Source organism: Bombina bombina, chromosome 3, assembly GCF_027579735.1.
Source record: "Bombina bombina isolate aBomBom1 chromosome 3, aBomBom1.pri, whole genome shotgun sequence".
NCBI lineage: Eukaryota > Metazoa > Chordata > Amphibia > Anura > Bombinatoridae > Bombina > Bombina bombina.
The window spans coordinates 1,075,778,404-1,075,795,801 of record NC_069501.1 but is presented as its reverse complement, the minus strand read 5'-3'; the positions used below and the strand labels follow the sequence as shown (position 1 = coordinate 1,075,795,801).

The 17,398-nt window shown below is 41.1% G+C and overlaps 1 protein-coding gene across 1 annotated transcript in view; it reads left to right on the top strand.

Moving 5' to 3' along the window:
- The window catches only part of CAB39L (calcium binding protein 39 like), a 184,223-nt gene that overhangs the window by 99,862 nt on the left and 66,963 nt on the right, over nucleotides 1–17,398 (top strand). The window contains 1 exon segment of the mRNA XM_053708362.1: nucleotides 15,473–15,648. Coding sequence (XP_053564337.1) covers nucleotides 15,473–15,648 — 176 coding nt within the window.

Here is a 17,398-nt window from a genome sequence, read left to right as displayed (position 1 = left end):
TATCTGACACTATGAGGGACTCGTGGCAGACAGTTCCTAAGGTGGAGGGAGCTATTTCTACTCTGTCTAAGCATACAACTATACCTATTGAAGTCAGTTGTGCTTTCAAAGATCATATGGATAAAAAATTAGAGGGTCTCCTGAAGAAAAATTTTGTTCATCAAGGTTTTCTTCTTCAACCTATTGCGTGCATTGTTCCTGCAACTACTGCAGCTGCTTTCTGGTTTGAGACTCTTCAGATGGAGACTCCATTAGAAGAAATTGTGGACAGCATAAAGGCCCTTAAATTGGCTATTTCTTTTATTACAGATGCCGCTTTTCAACTGCCTAAATTAGCGGCAAAGAATTCAGGTTTTGCCATTTTAGCACGCAGGGCGTTATGGCTTAAATCCTGGTCTGCTGATGTGTCATCTAAAGCTAAACCTTTGAACATCCCTTTCAAAGGAAAGACCCTATTCAGGCCTGAACTGAAAGAGATTATTTGAGACATCACTGGAGGGAAAGGTCATGCCCTTTCTCAGGATAGATCAAATAAAATGAGGACCAAACAAAATAATTTTTGTTCCTTTCGGAATTTCAAGAGTGGTCCTGCTTCAGCTTCCTCTGCTGCATAGCAAGAGGGGAATTTTGCCCAATCCAAGTCAGTCTGGAGACCTAACCAGGCTTGAAACAAGGGTAAACAGGCCAAGAAGCCTGCAGCTGCCTCTAAGACAGCATGAAAGGGTATCCCCCGATCCAGGACCGGATCTAGTAGGGGGCAGACTCTCTCTCTTCGCTCAGGCTTGGGCAAGAGATGATCACGATCCCTGGGCTTTAGAAATTGTGTCCCAGGGATATTTTCTGGAATTCAAAGGCTCTCTTCCAAGGGGGACTTTTCACATTTCTCGATTGTCTGTAAACCAGACAAGGAGAGAGGCGTTCTTACGCTGTGTAGAAGACCTACATACCATGGGGGTGATCCGCCCAGTCCCAAAAGAGGAACAGGGGCTAGGATTTTACTCAAACCTGTTTGTGGTTTCCAAAAAAGAGGGAATTTTCAGATCAATCTTGGATCTCAAAATTCTAAACAAGTTCCTCAAAGTTCCATCATTCAAAATGGAGACTATTCGGTCTATTCTACCTCTGATCAGGAGGGTCAATATATGACCACCGTGGACTTAAAGGATGCGTATCTACACATCCCTATTCACAGAATTTTCACAAGGGTGCTAGGGTCCCTTTTGGCGGTTCTACGACCACGGGGCATAGCAGTGGTGCCTTATCTAGACAACATCTTAATTCAGGCGTCAACTTTCCAGCTATCCAAGTCTCACACAGACATTGTGTTGGCTTTTCTGAGATCTCACAGGTGGACGGTGAACATAAAAAAAGAGTTCTCTCTTCCCACTTATAAGAGTTTCCTTCCTAGGGACTCTGATAGACTCGGTAGAAATGAGAATATTTCTGATGGAGGTCAGAAAATCAAAACTCTTAACCACTTGCTGAGCTCTTCATTCCATTCCTCAACCATCAGTGGCTCAGTATATGGAGGTAATCGGACTCATGGTAGCGGCAATGGACATTGTTCCTTTTGCCCGCCTACACCTCAGACCTCAACTATGAATGCTCAAACAGTAGGAATGTGGATTATTCAGATTTGTCTCCTCAACTGCATCTGGACCAGGAGACCAGAGATTCTCTTCTCTGGTGATTGTCTCAGGACCACCTGTCTCAGGGAATGTGTTTCCGCAGGCCAGAGTGGCTCATTGTAATGACAGATGCCAGCCTGCTAGGCTGGGGTGCAGTCTGGAACTCTCTGAAAGCACAGGGCTTATGGTCTTGGGAGGAATCTCTTCTCCCGATAAATATTCTAGAACTGAGAGCAATATTCAATGCGCTTCAGGCGTGGCCTCAGCTTGCTGCGGCCAAATTCATCAGGTTTCAGTCGGACATCATCACGACTGTAACTTATATCAATCATCAAGGAGGAACAAGGAGTTCTCTAGCGATGATGGAGGTAACCAAAATAATCCGATGGGCAGAGGATCACTCTTGCCATCTCTCAGCAATCCACATCCCAGGAGTAGAGAACTGGGAGGCGGATTTCCTAAGTCGTTAGACTTTTCATCTGGGGGAGTGGGAACTCCATCCGGAGGTATTTGCCCAGCTGATTCAGCTATGGGGCTTATCCGAATTGGATCTGATGGCGTCCCGTCAGAATGCCAAACTTCCTCGTTACGGGTCCTGGTCCCGGGATCCCAAGGCGGTACTGATAGATGCTCTAGCAGTGCCTTGGTCCTTCAATCTGGCCTATGTATTTTCTCTCCTTCTACGTCTGGTTGCCAGAATAAAGCAGGAGAGAGCTTCAGTGATTCTGATAGCACCTGCGTGGCCACTTGGTATGCAGACCTAGTAGACATGTCCTCGGTTTTACCATGGACTCTGCCAATGAGGCGGGACCTTCTAATCCAAGGTCTGTTCACGCATCCAAATTAATTTCTCTGCATCTGACTGTTTGGAGATGGAACGCCTGATTCTTTCAAAGCATGGTTTCTCTAAGTCGGTCATTGATGCCCTGATTCAGGCTAGAAAGCCTGTCACCAGGAAGATCTATCATAAGATTTGGCGCAAATATCTTTATTGGTGTGAATCCAAAGGTTACTCGTGGAGTAAGATTAGGATTCCTAGAATATTGTCTTTTCTCCAAAAGGGTTTGTAGAAGGGATTATCAGCTAGTTTCTTATAAGGACAAATATCTGCTTTGTCTATTCTTCTACACAAATGTCCCAGACGTTCGGGCATATAGTCAGGCTTTGGTCTGAATCAAGCCTGTATTTAAACCTGTTGCTCCGCCATGGAGCATAAATTTAGTTCTTAAAGTTCTTTAAGGGGTTTCGTTCCGTTTGAACCTATGCATTCCATAGATATTAAGCTTCTGTCTTGGAAAGTTTTGTTTTTAGTAGCTATCTCTTCGGCTCAAAGAGTTTCTGAAGCTATATGCTTTACAGTATGATTCCCATTATCTTATTTTCCATGCAGATAAGGTGGTTTTGCGTACCAAACCTGGGTTTCTTCCTAAGGTTGTTTCTAATTAGAATATCAATCAAGGGATTGTTGTTCCTTCATTTTCATTGTTTGTTGTTTATTCTGGTAAGCGGAGAGGTCAGAAGGCTATGGCTACCTCTCTTTCCTTTTGGCTGAAAAGCATCATCCGTTTGGCCTATGAGACTGCTGGACAGCAGCCTCCTGAAAGAATTACTGCTCATTCTACTAGAGCTGTGGCTTCCACATGGCTTTTAAAAATGAGGCTTCTGTTGTACAGATTTGTAATGCGGCGACTTAGTCTTCGCTTCATACTTTTTCCAAATTTGATACTTTTGCTTCTTCGGAGGCTATTTTTTTGGAGAAAGGTTCTACAAGCAGTGGTGCCTTCCGTTTAAGGTCCCTGTCTTGTCCCTCCCTTCATCCGTGTCCTAAAGCTTTGGTATTGGTATCCCACAAGTAAGGATGAATCCGTGGACTCGATACATCTTACAAGAGAAAACATAATTTATGCTTACCTAAATTTATTTCTCTTGTGATGTATCGAGTCCATGGCCTGCCCTGTTTATTAAGACAGGCATATATATTTTTATTTTTAAAACTTTCAGTCACCACTGCACCCTATAGTTTCTCCTTTTTCTTTCTAGCCTTCGGTCGAATGACTGGAGGGTGGAGCTAAGGGGGGAGCTATATAGGCAGCTCTGCTGTGGGTGCTCTCTCTGCCACTTCCTGTAGGGGAGTAGAATATCCCACAAGTAAGGATGAATCAGTGGACTCGATACATCACAAGAGAAATACATTTATCAGGTAAGCATAAATTATGTTTTTTGCTCTGTTGTAGCATCCCAGAGTGATACAAAATGTTTTTCATAACCTCTGCCCCCTGAAATCTTTTGTACTTGAAGCACCAGAGTTATTAGAGTTATAGATCACCACACTACAACTATATCGGACTTTGTAAGATGCTGTGCACGACTGTAAAACTTTTTTTAACTCTTTCCCTCTAATTTTGGAATTGCGGTGTACATTGTTCCTTACTGTTAGACACATTTGGTGTTAAGCCTATAAAATTTACTGTAGCAGTATAGATGGCCTTTGCTTTGGTAATTTCCCAGCTTGCTATACACATTCTTGCAATCACCAAGGAAAACTTGCACTGCTGTGCTATTTTCTGCACTAATTTCCTCTTGCTAATAATTACATGTTATTTGCCTGTGTGAAATTTACATTTCTAAATCCCGTCTTAATTGTTTTGTTTATAGGAATGAGTTTGTGGTTTTTGACCATGCTCCTGTAGAAATCACATAGATTTTAATGGCAAATATGAATCTACCAACCCTTTGTAGCCTTACCATTTACCTATATGCCTGAAGACTATTAATAGCAGAATGCAGAAGAAATCTATTCTTGAAATGATTCTACCATTTTATCTTACTCTGGAAAAGTGTTCTTACATAGCACATTCACCAACACACATTTGAGGGGAGGAATGTTCACACTATAAAGGGACATAAAAGTGCAAAAGAAATGCTGTAGTCTGTTAAATCACTCTATTGCACTGCTGTTTGCATACAGCTATGTGTATGGGTCCATATTTAACCATCAAATGGAATATTACAATCAGCTGGAGCAAAATAAAGCATGCACAGCCCTTTTTCTACTCCACTCCATTCTCACTGTAATCACCACTCCTTAAAGGGACAGTCAAGTCCAAAAAAAAACTTTCATGTTTCAAATAGGGTATGTAATTTTAAACAACTTTCCAATTTACTTTCATCACCTATTTTGCTTTGTTCTTTTGATATTCTTAGTTGAAAGCTAGACCTAGGAAGGCTCATATGATAATTTCTAAGCCCTTGAAGGCCGCCTCTAATCACATGCTTTGTATTTGCTTTTCACAGCAGGGGAGAGCTAGTTCAGGTAAACCCTATAGATAACATTGTGAGTACGCCCGTGGATTGTGGCAGACACTGCACTAATTGGCTAAAATGAAAGTCAGTAGATAATAAATAAAATGTCATGTGATCAGGGGGCTGTCAGAAGATGCTTAGATACAAGTTAATCACAGAGGTAAAAAGTGTATTATTATAACTGTGTTGGTTATGCAAAATTGGGGAATGGGTAATAAAGGGATTATCTATCTTTTAAAACAACAAAAATTCTGGTGTTGACTGTCCCTTTAAGGATGGCAACAAGTTGTATAATTAATTTGTTTAGATATAGTCCCCTATACTTATACAGGGACTGCATTCCACATCAAGCTTTGCACACAGTGTGAAACTGTAGTCAAGCAATTGACTGTGGTGCTATAGTATTTCTTCTCACTGAGGCCCGATATTCAAAGCATCAACGAAAAACAGCCTTTCTATCCTTGTCGGCCTTGCAGTTCATCGGTATGTCAATATATTCTAATAAAAGGGGCAGACCTGCGAAATGCCGGTAGTGGTGATGTGTCTCCCATAGGATATAATATGGAGCGCTATGTCGGCAAAACATCACCAACATCACCTCTTGTCAGCACTTATAGCAGGCTGGGGTGTATTTGAGGTGTTGCTACACAGTGCAGGACAATTCTAGCCCTGCGCCCTGTTCTGGGAATTCCTTGCCTTGCTCTGTAAGTCTAATCTCAAGATTTCAGATTTTCAGGTGTTTAACTAAAGACACACTTATTCAGGGACGAGTACAACCTGTGTTAGCCTATTTCTCTTATAGTCAGGCCTCACCACAGCTATTCCCCAAGTGCTTCATGTTTCTTATAAGCTCATAAGCCCATCTGTCATGTGGATAACTTAATTTAGAGGTGGTATACATCCAATGGTAACTCATGGCTGGTGCCAGTTTTCACTTGTGGAATAGTTTTTTATTTTTTATTTTAAACAATCTAAATGATGTCATACTGCTGTGGTATTGTTGGTGCTTTATAAATAGAGGAGATATCACTATTAATGTCATTGATAATGTCGGCCCACGATGTAATGTCTGATGTTACTAGTGATGTCACACAAACTCCCAAGAGGAAGTTGGGTTCAGTTAGTTTGCTGTTTTCTTGTGTTTTGACTTTAGATTGTGAATTTCAATCTGCCTGTTTAGTCTATGAGCCATCCTCGCCTATATTGCAATAATTATGTATATTTTAGTTACTTTTTAAAATATTTATCGTTAATATATCCTACCATCATATCATAGTTTCTCCGCCCCCTTCTTTTTCTGTAGTGTAGTGATGTATTGAACAGTCCCACCCACTCTATACGTTGCAAGGTAAGCTGTAATAGTGAATACGGGATTCATTATTTACTTGGAGAACTGCCAGCAGGTTTTGCTAAGATCCCTTTATAAAATTGCTTTAATAATATCAGTCACGTTACATACTTGTAAAAAAATGAATTATTAATGTATTTTGTTTTTTTACATGTTGACACTTTACTTTGGAGGCTGAAAATAATGGAACAGTTTTCTCACAGCAATAGGCTAGCTGCCATGGATCCAACTAAACAGTGAATTTACGGTTTACAACAAAGTCACAGGGAGTTCTCTTTTCGATATCACTATGCATGTGTGCGATGTCTACTTGACGTAAGAAGCGTGGGCATATTCTTTTCAATTAGTCATGTGGCAACTTGTATGATTCATGGGAGTCAAGAATATAAACTGTTAGATTGCGAGTCTTGCGTTAGCCTTAAAAAGCAGCGTTGAGAGGTCCCAACGCGTGCTTTTTAACGCCCCGCTGGTATTACGAGTCTTGCGGTACAGGTGTACCGCTCACTTTTTTGGCCAGCCTCGAAAATACCGCAAATTTGCTTACGTCAATTGCGTATCCTATTTTTTCAATGGGACTTGCATAGCGCCGGTATTACGAGTCTGCCAAAAAGTGAGCGGTAGACCCTCTCCTGTCAAGCCTGGTACCGCATTTAAAGTCAGTAGTTAAGAGTTTTATGGTCTAACGCCGTAGTATAAAACTCTTAACTAAAGTGCTAAAAAGTACACTAACACCCATAAACTACCTATTAACCCCTAAACCGAGGCCCCCACATCGCAAACACTATATAAATATATTAACCCCTAATCTGCCGAACCGGACATCGCCGCCACTATAATAAATGTATTAACCCCTAAACCGCCGCACTCCCGCCTCGCAAATATTAGTTACATTTTATTAACCCCTAATCTGCCGTCCCTAACATCGACGCCACCTACCTACATTTATTAACCCCTAATCTGCCACCCCCAACGTCGCCGCCACTATATTAAAGTTCTTAACCCCTAAACCTAAGTCTAACCCTAACCCCCCAGCTTAAATATAATTTAAATAAATCTAAATAAAATTACTACAATTAATCAAATATTTCCTATTTAAAACTAAATACTTACCTATAAAATAAACCCTAAGATAGCTACAATATAACTAATAGTTACATTGTAGCTAGCTTAGGATTTCTTTTTATTTTACAGGCAACTTTGTATTTATTTTAACTAGGTAGAATAGTTATTAAATAGTTATTAACTATTTAATAGCTACCTAGTTAAAATAAAGACACATTTACCTGTAAAATAAAACCTAACCTAAGTTACAATTACACCTAACACTACACTATAATTAAATTAATTCCCTAAATTAACTACAATTAAATACAATTAAAGAAAATTATCTAAAGTACGGAAAACACCCCCCCACTAAATTACAGAAAATAATAAAATAATTAAAAGTTTTTTAAACTAATTACACCTAATCTAATCCCCCTAATAAAATAAATAAGCCCCCCAAAATAATAAAAAACCCTACCCTATACTAAATTACAAATAGCCCTTAAAAGGGCCTTTTGCAGGGCATTGCCCCAAAGTAATCAGCTCTTTTACCTGTAAAAAAAAAAGTACAAATACCCCCCCCCAACATTAAACCCACCACCCACACAACCAACCCTACTCTAAAACCCACCCAATCCCCCTTAAAAAAACCTAACACTAACCCCTTGAAGATCACCCTACCTTGAGAAGTCTTGACCCAACCGGGCCGAAGTCCTCAACGAAGCCGGGTGAAGTGGTCCTCCAGACGGGATAAGAGATTCTGTCTCTGGTTCTTATTTTGTTTCCTTGTTCTCCTTGTTTTGTTCCACTTTTTGTTGTGGTTTTGCTCCTGTTTTTTTGTCTGATTATGTTCCTGCTTCCAGTTTACTCTGTACTTTGTCCTTGTTCTGTTCTATAGTGATCCTAGTTCCTGTTTACTGATGGACAATCTGTACAGTTTGTGGTGAAATAAAGTTTTCTTGAAAGTTTTAATAAATTGCTAATAGGACATTAAAGTGCAGAAATAAGATGCTTTTTGTTGCCTGATAACTGTGTTTAACCCTTACAAACACAAATGCACTACTGGGACCTAGCTGAACACATTTGGTGAGCCAGTGACAAGAAGCATATGTGTGTAGCCACTAATCACTAGCTAGCTCCCAGCATTCCTGCTTCTAAACCTACCTAAGTATGATTTTCAACAAAGGATACCAAAAGAACAAATTAAATTTGACAATAGAATTAAATTGAAAAAAACTTTTAAAACTGCATGCTCAATCTGAATCATGAAAGTTTTGTTTTCACTTTCATGTTCCCTTTATGACAGTGACAGACAACTGTCTTTTGCAGCGCCTGAGTCTTCAGATTTGCCTACTTTTTTAGCCCCTTAGATTTTAAAATGACCACACAGTTTTAACCCCCATATAAGTGCTTATATTATCCTATAAGATGCATTTCATGATTCAGACAGAGCATGCAGTTTAAACAAATGTTCCTTTTAGGAAGCAAGAATAGGGGAGTGCAGGTGTTTTGTGGGAAAATATAAAACGTTTTTACTATAAATAAACAAGAAATTTGAATTCTTAACTCATCCCCCCCCCCCCCCCCCCGCAAAAAAAAAACCCTATAACCATCCAGCAGTCAGATCTTCTGGGCTGCTGTGTTTAGGCTGGTGAATAGGGACTGGGTAAGAAGAAAACCCCCTCGGAAGCTTTTAGAGACTCTTGCGGCATTTGGAAGGCATAATTATTATTGCTAAATATCAGCAGGGTGGTTTGGTGAATACTCCTGTTGAACTAAAATTAAATGTTTTGCATTTAATGTAACAGAAAATTATTAAATGTGCTATACATATTCTGGGTGGTCATTTACACAGTGTTTCTTTTAACATTTCTCGTGGATATGATTTTTATTTTTATTTTGTCCTTAAATTGTTTTAATTTCAAAGACACAATTATTTATTTTATCTATAATCTGCTTCACTTTTCAGATGTTTACATTATATTTTCAGTACTGAAAAAAAATTCTGTATTTCTCCAACATAGGTGTGTCCAGTCCACGGCGTCATCCTTACTTGTGGGATATTCTCTTCCCCAACAGGAAATGGCAAAGAGCCCAGCAAAGCTGGTCACATGATCCCTCCTAGGCTCCGCCTACCCCAGTCATTCTCTTTGCCGTTGTACAGGCAACATCTCCACGGAGATGGCTTAGAGTTTTTTTAGTGTTTAACTGTAGTTTTTATTATTCATTCAAGAGTTTGTTATTTTGAAATAGTGCTGGTATGTACTATTTACTCAGAAACAGAAAAGAGATGAAGATTTCTGTTTGTATGAGGAAAATGATTTTAGCAACCGTAACTAAAATCCATGGCTGTTCCACACAGGACTGTTGAGAGCAATTAACTTCAGTTGGGGGAACAGTGTGCAGTCTCTTGCTGCTTGAGGTATGGACACATTCTAACAAGACGATGTAATGCTGGAAGCTGTCATTTTCCCTATGGGATCGGTAAGCCATGTTTATTACGATCGTAAATAAGGCTTCACAAGGGCTTATAAGACTGTAGACTTTTCTGGGCTAAATCGATTCATTATTAACACATATTTAGCCTTGAGGAATCATTTTATCTGGGTATTTTGATATAATAATATCGGCAGGCACTGTATTAGACACCTTATTTCTTAGGGGCTTTCCCAAAGCATAAGCAGAGCCTCATTTTCGCGCCGGTCGTGGCGCACTTGTTTTTGAGAGGCATGGCATGCAGTCGCATGTGAGAGGAGCTCTGATACTTAGAAAAGTCTTTCTGAAGGCGTCATTTGGTATCGTATTCCCCTTTGGGTTTGGTTGGGTCTCAGCAAAGCAGATACCAGGGACTGTAAAGGGGTTAAAGTTTTAAAACGGCTCCGGTTCCGTTATTTTAAGGGTTAAAGCTTCCAAATTTGGTGTGCAATACTTTTAAGGCTTTAAGACACTGTGGTGAAAATTTGGTGAATTTTGAACAATTCCTTCATGTTTTTTCGCAATTGCAGTAATAAAGTGTGTTCAGTTTAAAATTTAAAGTGACAGTAACGGTTTTATTTTAAAACGTTTTTTGTACTTTCTTATCAAGTTTATGCTCCTGTTTAACATGTCTGAACTACCAGATAGACTGTGTTCTGAATGTGGGGAAGCCCAGAATTCCTATTCATTTAAATAAATGTGATTTATGTGATAATGACAATGATGCCCAAGATGATTCCTCAAGTGAGGGGAGTAAGCATGGTACTGCATCATTCCCCCCTTCGTCTACACGAGTCTTGCCCACTCAGGAGGCCCCTAGTACATCTAGCGCGCAAATACTCCTTACTATGCAACAAATTAACCGGCTGTAATGGATAATTCTGTCAAAAACATTTTAGCCAAAATGAACCCTTGTAAGCGTAAGCGTGGCTGCTCTGTTCTAGTTACTGAAGAGCATGACGACGCTGATATTAATATCTCTGAAGGGCCCCTAACCCAATCTGAGGGGGCCAGGGAGGTTTTGTCTGAGGGAGAAATTACTGATTCAGGGAACATTTCTCAACAGGCTGAACCTGATGTGATTGCATTTAAATTTAAGTTGGAACATCTCCGCATTTTGCTTAAGGAGGTATTATCCACTCTGGATGATTGTGAAAAGTTGGTCATCCCAGAGAAACTATGTAAAATGGACAAGTTCCTAGAGGTGCCGGGGCTCCCAGAAGCTTTTCCTATACCCAAGCGGGGTGGCGGACATTGTTAATAAAGGAATGGGAAAGGCCCGGTATTCCTTTCGTCCCTCCCCCCATATTTAAAAAAATTGTTTCCTATGGTCCGACCCCAGAAAGGACTTATGGCAGACAGTCCCCAAGGTCGAGGGAGCGGTTTCTACTTTAAACAAACGCACCACTATACCCATAGAGGATAGTTGTGCTTTCAGGATCCTATGGATAAAAAATTAGAAGGTTTGCTTAAAAAGATGTTTGTTCAGCAGGGTTACCTTCTACAACCAATTTCATGCATTGTCCCCTGTCACTACAGCCGCATGTTTCTGGTTTGATGAACTGATAAAGGCGCTCGATAGTGATTCTCCTCCTTATGAGGAGATTATGGACAGAATCAATGCTCTCAAATTGGCTAATTTCTTTCACCCTAGACGCCACTTTGCAATTGGCTAGGTTAGCGGCTAAGAATTCTGGGTTTGCTATTGTGGCGCGCAGAGCGCTTTGGTTGAAATCTTGGTCGGCTGATGCGGCTTCCAAGAACAAGCTACTAAACATTCCTTTCAAGGGGAAAACGCTGTTTGGTCCTGACTTGAAAGAGATTATCTCTGATATCACTGGGGGTAAGGGCCACGCCCTTCCTCAGGATCGGCCTTTCAAGGCAAAAAATAGACCTAATTTTCGTCCCTTCGTAAAAACGGACCAGCCCAAAGTGCTACGTCCTCTAAGCAAGAGGGTAAATACTTCGCAAGCCAAGCCAGCTTGGAGACCAATGCAAGGCTGGAACAAGGGAAAGCAGGCCAAGAAACCTGCCACTGCTACCAAGACAGCATGAAATATTGGCCCCCGATCCGGGACCGGATCTGGTGGGGGGCAGACTCTCTCTCTTCGCTCAGGCTTGGGCAAGAGACGTTCTGGATCCTTGGGCGCTAGAAATAGTCTCCCAGGGTTATCTTCTGGAATTCAAGGGACTTCCCCCAAGGGGGAGGTTCCACAGGTCTCAGTTTGTCTTCAGACCACATAAAAAGACAGGCGTTCTTACATTGTGTAGAAGACCTGTTAAAGATGGGAGAGATTCATTCCTGTTCCATTAAGAGAACAAGGGATGGGGTTCTACTCCAATCTGTTCATAGTTCCCAAAAAAGAGGGAACGTTCAGACCAATCTTAGATCTCAAGATCTTTAAACAAGTTTCTCAAGGTTCCATCGTTCAAGATGGAAACCATTCGAACTATTCTTCCTTCCATCCAGGAAGGTCAATTCATGACCACGGTGGATTAAAAGGATGCGTATCTACATATTCCAATCCACAAGGAACATCATCGGTTCCTAAGGATTGCATTCCTGGACAAACATTACCAGTTCGTGGGCGCTTCCTTTCGGATTAGCCACTGCTCCAAGGATTTTCACAAAGGTACTAGGGGTCCCTTCTAGCGGTGCTAAAGACCAAGGGGCATTGCAGTAGTACCTTACCTGGACGACATTCTGATTCAAAGCGTCGTCCCTTCCTCAAGCAAAGGCTCACACGGACATCGTCCTGGCCTTTCTCAGATCTCACGGCTGGAAAGTGAACGTGGAAAAGAGTTTCTCTATCCCCCGTCAACAAGGGTTCCCTTCTTGGAACAATTATAGACTCCTTAGAAATGAGGATTTTTCTAACAGAGGCCAGAAAAAACAAAACTTCTAGACTCTTGTCGGATACTTCATTCCGTTCCTCTTCCTTCCATAGCTCAGTGCATGGAAGTGATCGGGTTGATGGTAGCGGCAATGGACATAGTTCCTATTGCGCGCATTCATCTAAGACCATTACAACTGTGCATGCCTCAGTCAGTGGAATGGGGACTATACAGACTTGTCTCCAAAGATACAAGTAAATCAGAGGACCAGATACTCACTCCGTTGGTGGCTGTCCCTGAACAACCTGTCACAAGGGATGACATTCCGCAGACCCGAGTGGGTCATTGTCACGACCGACGCAGTCTGATGGGCTGGGGCGCGGTCTGGGGATCCCTGAAAGCTCAGGGTCTTTGGTCTCGGGAAGAATCTCTTCTACCGATAAATATTCTGGAACTGAGAGCGATATTCAATGTTCTCAAGGCTTGGCCTCAGCTAGCGAGGACCAAGTTCATACGGTTTCAATCAGACACCATGACGACTGTTGCGTACATCAACCATCAGGGGGAACAGGAGTTCCCTTAGCGATGGTAGAGAAGTGACCAAAATCATTCTATGGGCGGAGTCTCACTCCTGCCACCCTGTATGCTATCCACATCCCAGGAGGGAAAATTGGGAAGCGATTTTCTGAGTCGTCAGACATTGCATCCGGGGGAGTGGGAACTCCATCCGGAAAATCTTTGCCAAGTCCACTCTGCTGTGGGGCATCCCAGACATGGATCTAATGGCCTCTCGTCAGAACTTCAAAGTCTCCTTGCTACGGGTCCAGATCCAGGGATCCCAATGCGCTCTAGTGGATTGCACTAGTAGCACCCTTGGACCTTCAAACTAGCTTATGTGTTCCCCGCCGTTTCCCTCTCATCCCCAGGCTGGTAGCCAGGATCAATCAGCGGAGAGGGCGTCGGTGATCTTGATAGCTCCTGCGTGGCCACGCAGGACTTGGTATGCAGATCTGGTGACTATGTCACTCGGCTCCACCTTGGAAGCTAACTTTGAGACGACGACCTTCTTGTTCAGGGTCCGTTCGAACATCGAATCTGGTTTCACCTCCAGCTGACTGCTTGGAGATTGAACCGCTTGATTTTATCGAAGCGAGGATTCTCAGATTCTGTTATCGATACTCTTGTTCAGCCAGAAAGCCTGTAACCTCGAAAGGATTTACCAAAGATTTGGAAAAAATATATCTGTTGGTGTGAATCTAAAGGATTCCCTTGGGACAAAGGTTAAGATTCCTAGGATTCTATCCTTCCTTCAAGAAGGATTGGAAAAAGGATTATCTGCAAGTTCCCTGAAGGGACAGATTTCTGCCTTGTCGGTGTTACTTCACAAAAAGCTGGCAGCTGTGCCAGATGTTTCACGCCTTTGTTCAGGGCTCTGGTTAGAATCAAGCCTGTTTACAAACCTTTGACTCCTCCCTGGAGTCTCAATTTAGTTCTTTCAGTTCTTCAGGGGGTTCCGTTTGTGACCCTTGCATTCCCGTTGATATTAAATTATTATCTTGGAAAGTTTTGTTTTTGGTTGCAATTTCTTCTGCTAGAAGAGTTTCAGAATTATCTGCTCTGCAGTGTTCTCCTCCTTATCTGGTGTTCCATGCAGATAAGGTGGTTTTGCGTACTAACCTGGTTTTCTTCCGAAAGTTGTTTCTAAACAAAAACATTAACCAGGAGATTATCGTCACCTTCTCTGTGTCCGAAACCAGTTTCAAAGAAGGAACGTTTGTTGCACAATTTGGATGTTGTTCGCGCTCTAAAATTCTATTAGATGCTACAAAGGATTTTAGACAAACATCTTCCTTGTTTGTTGTTTATTCCCGGTAAAAGGAGAGGTCAAAAAGTCAACTTCTACCTCTCTCTCTTTTGGATTAAAAGCATCATCGAGATTGGCTTACGAGACTGCCGGACGGCAGCCTCCCGAAAGAATCACAGCTCATTCCACTAGGGCTGTGGCTTCCACATGGGCCTTCAAGAACGTGGCTTCTGTTGATCAGATATGTAGGGCAGCGACTTGGTCTTCACTGCACACTTTTACCAAATTTTACAAGTTTGATTACTTTTGCTTCTTCTGAGGGCTATTTTTGGGAGAAAGGTTTTGCAAAGCCGTGGTGCCTTCCATTTAGGTGACCTGATTTGCTCCCTCCCTTCATCCGTGTCCTAAAGCTTTGGTATTGGTTCCCACAAGTAAGGATGACGCCGTGGACCGGACACACCTATGTTGGAGAAAACAGAATTTATGTTTACCTGATAAATTACTTTCTCCAACGGTGTGTCCGGTCCACGGCCCGCCCCTGGTTTTTTTAATCAGGTCTGATAATTTATTTTCTTTAACTACAGTCACCACGGTACCATATGGTTTCTTCCTATGCAAATATTCCTCCTTAACGTCGGTCGAATGACTGGGGTAGGCGGAGCCTAGGAGGGATCTTTTGTGCAGCTTTGCTGGGCTCTTTGCCATTTCCTGTTGGGGAAGAGATTATCCCACAAGTAAGGATGACGCCGTGGACCGGACACACCGTTGGAGAAAGTAATTTATCAGGTAAACATAAATTCTGTTTTCCCCCAAAAAGTAATTACAAGAAAAACATTTTATTAACAGAGAGAATCTACAATTGTTTTAAAACAATTTTTGCAGCTGCCTAATAGAAATTTAACTTATTTAGTTGTAGATGGGAAAAAAAAATCTTCTAATTTATGTAGAATAAAAAAAATGGAAGTGTTCTTGCAATTTGATGTATGTACATATTAATTTAAGCTGGTGTTTGTGTGTGTTGCATTTTATTTTTACGATATGAATCCCCACAAGTTGCCCGCTGCACTGTGGGAATAATGCTCCGAGAGTGGTGTACGTCATGAACCGCGCTTGCCAAACCCGTCCTTTACGCTGAGCAGTTTGGAGACTTCTTTAAATATTTGGAAATGTCAACATTCGACATAGCTTCTGATGCCTTAGCTACATTTAAGGTAAATTATTTAATACTAGTTCGAGTGTTTACGTAGTTGAAAATAGATCTCATACCAAGTTGTGTTTTTTTTTTTTTCTTTCTTACTGTGTTGTAAAAAGACAGAAGTTCTAAGGACTGTTTTGTTTCCCTCAAAGGAAAAGTCTCTTAAGAGTGCTGCCAGCCACCATGCAATTTTATTTTATTTTTGTTGACTTGAAGGCATGATACACTGTGGTGCGTGCATGTGCACACATGCATGTGCCTGTACGTGAGTTGTAATTCCTTCAATCAAAAGTTTCAATAAGTTTATCTTAATGCAAACTGTTTTTAACAAATAACAAAACAAATTACTTAAGAAGCACAATAATTTAACATTCACAGTTCATGTTAGAAAAAGTATATTTACTCCTCTTGTGGAATTTATCTTTGCTTTTCCTCTTGCTTAGTCTTCACAACACAGGTGTGTGAATTGAATCTATTCCCACACCAGAACAAATGTAAGACTATAGAAAACAAAAATAGCTGATGATGCTGTTAATCCTGGGCATAGTTACACAACTACTGCTGAGGACTATGGACCAGTGAAAGCTAGTGAAGTTCTCATTTGAAGGGGAGGAATATTATGCACTTTTTCTAGATTCTGTGCACTGCTCTGCATATTTGCCCTCAGCTGGGGCACCTATTAAAAGTTTTTGCATGCTGATTCCACTGTCATGACAAGTAATATTGTTGCCTTTTTTCCTTTTTTTGTATTGAGGTTAAAAAAAAAAAAAAAAAGTTTTGTGGGCGTTAGCATGCATGGAAATATAAAGGAGTTTGGTAAGCATGGATGATGACCACATGTTGCACTTTTGGAGCTGGTTGCCCCCTCCTTACCAACATAAATGAGGTTGCAGAGTGGTCCAGCATCGCCAAGGGAATCTCAGCTTTGTTAAGCACAGAAACCCCAGAGATGCAATTGCCTGCTCTTTCAAATGGTGGGTAACAGTGGAAACATGTCTTCTCATGCTTACCCACACTGTCTGAGAGTCTCTATGCATTTATAATAGGCAATCAAAAAGGCCTAAAGCTGATGCAGAAGAGAGAATTGCACAAACAGTAAACAAAATGGAGAGAAAACCTTTAGATATATCAGTGAAGAGAGAAAAACTTGGAGAGGAATAGTAAGACTAAAGACTGATGATACAGTAGTAGAAGGAGATAAACAAATAGCAACTGTCTAAATAATTACTTTTGTTCAATCTTCACAGCAGATTGTAAAGATAGTGAAATTCTATTAAGGGTTGTTACTTTAAAAGGGACAGTCTACACCTAGTCTTCTTAAAGTCTTACCTTAGATTAAAGGGACACTGAACCAAAATTTTTCTTTCATGATTCAGTTAGAGCATGGAATTTTAAAACAACTTTCTAATTTACTCCTATTATTTTTTTTTCTTTGTTCTCTTGCTATCTTTATTTTAAAAGCAGGAATGTAAGTCAGCAGCCAGCCCATTTTAGGTTCAGCACCATGGATAGCGCTTACTTATTGGAGGCTTACAGATCTACCCACCAATAAGCAAGCATGACCCAGGTTCTCAACCAAAAATGGGCCGGCTCCTATGCATCACATTCCTGCTTTGTAAATAAGGATAGCAAGAGAACAAAGAAAAAATTAGAATAGGAGTAAATTAGAAAGTTGCATGGACATGTGGGTTCAGTGTCCCTTTAAGCTTCAAATATCCTCCTGCACCCTTTTCTATATCATGCAGCAGGAACAGTAAAAAAAGTTA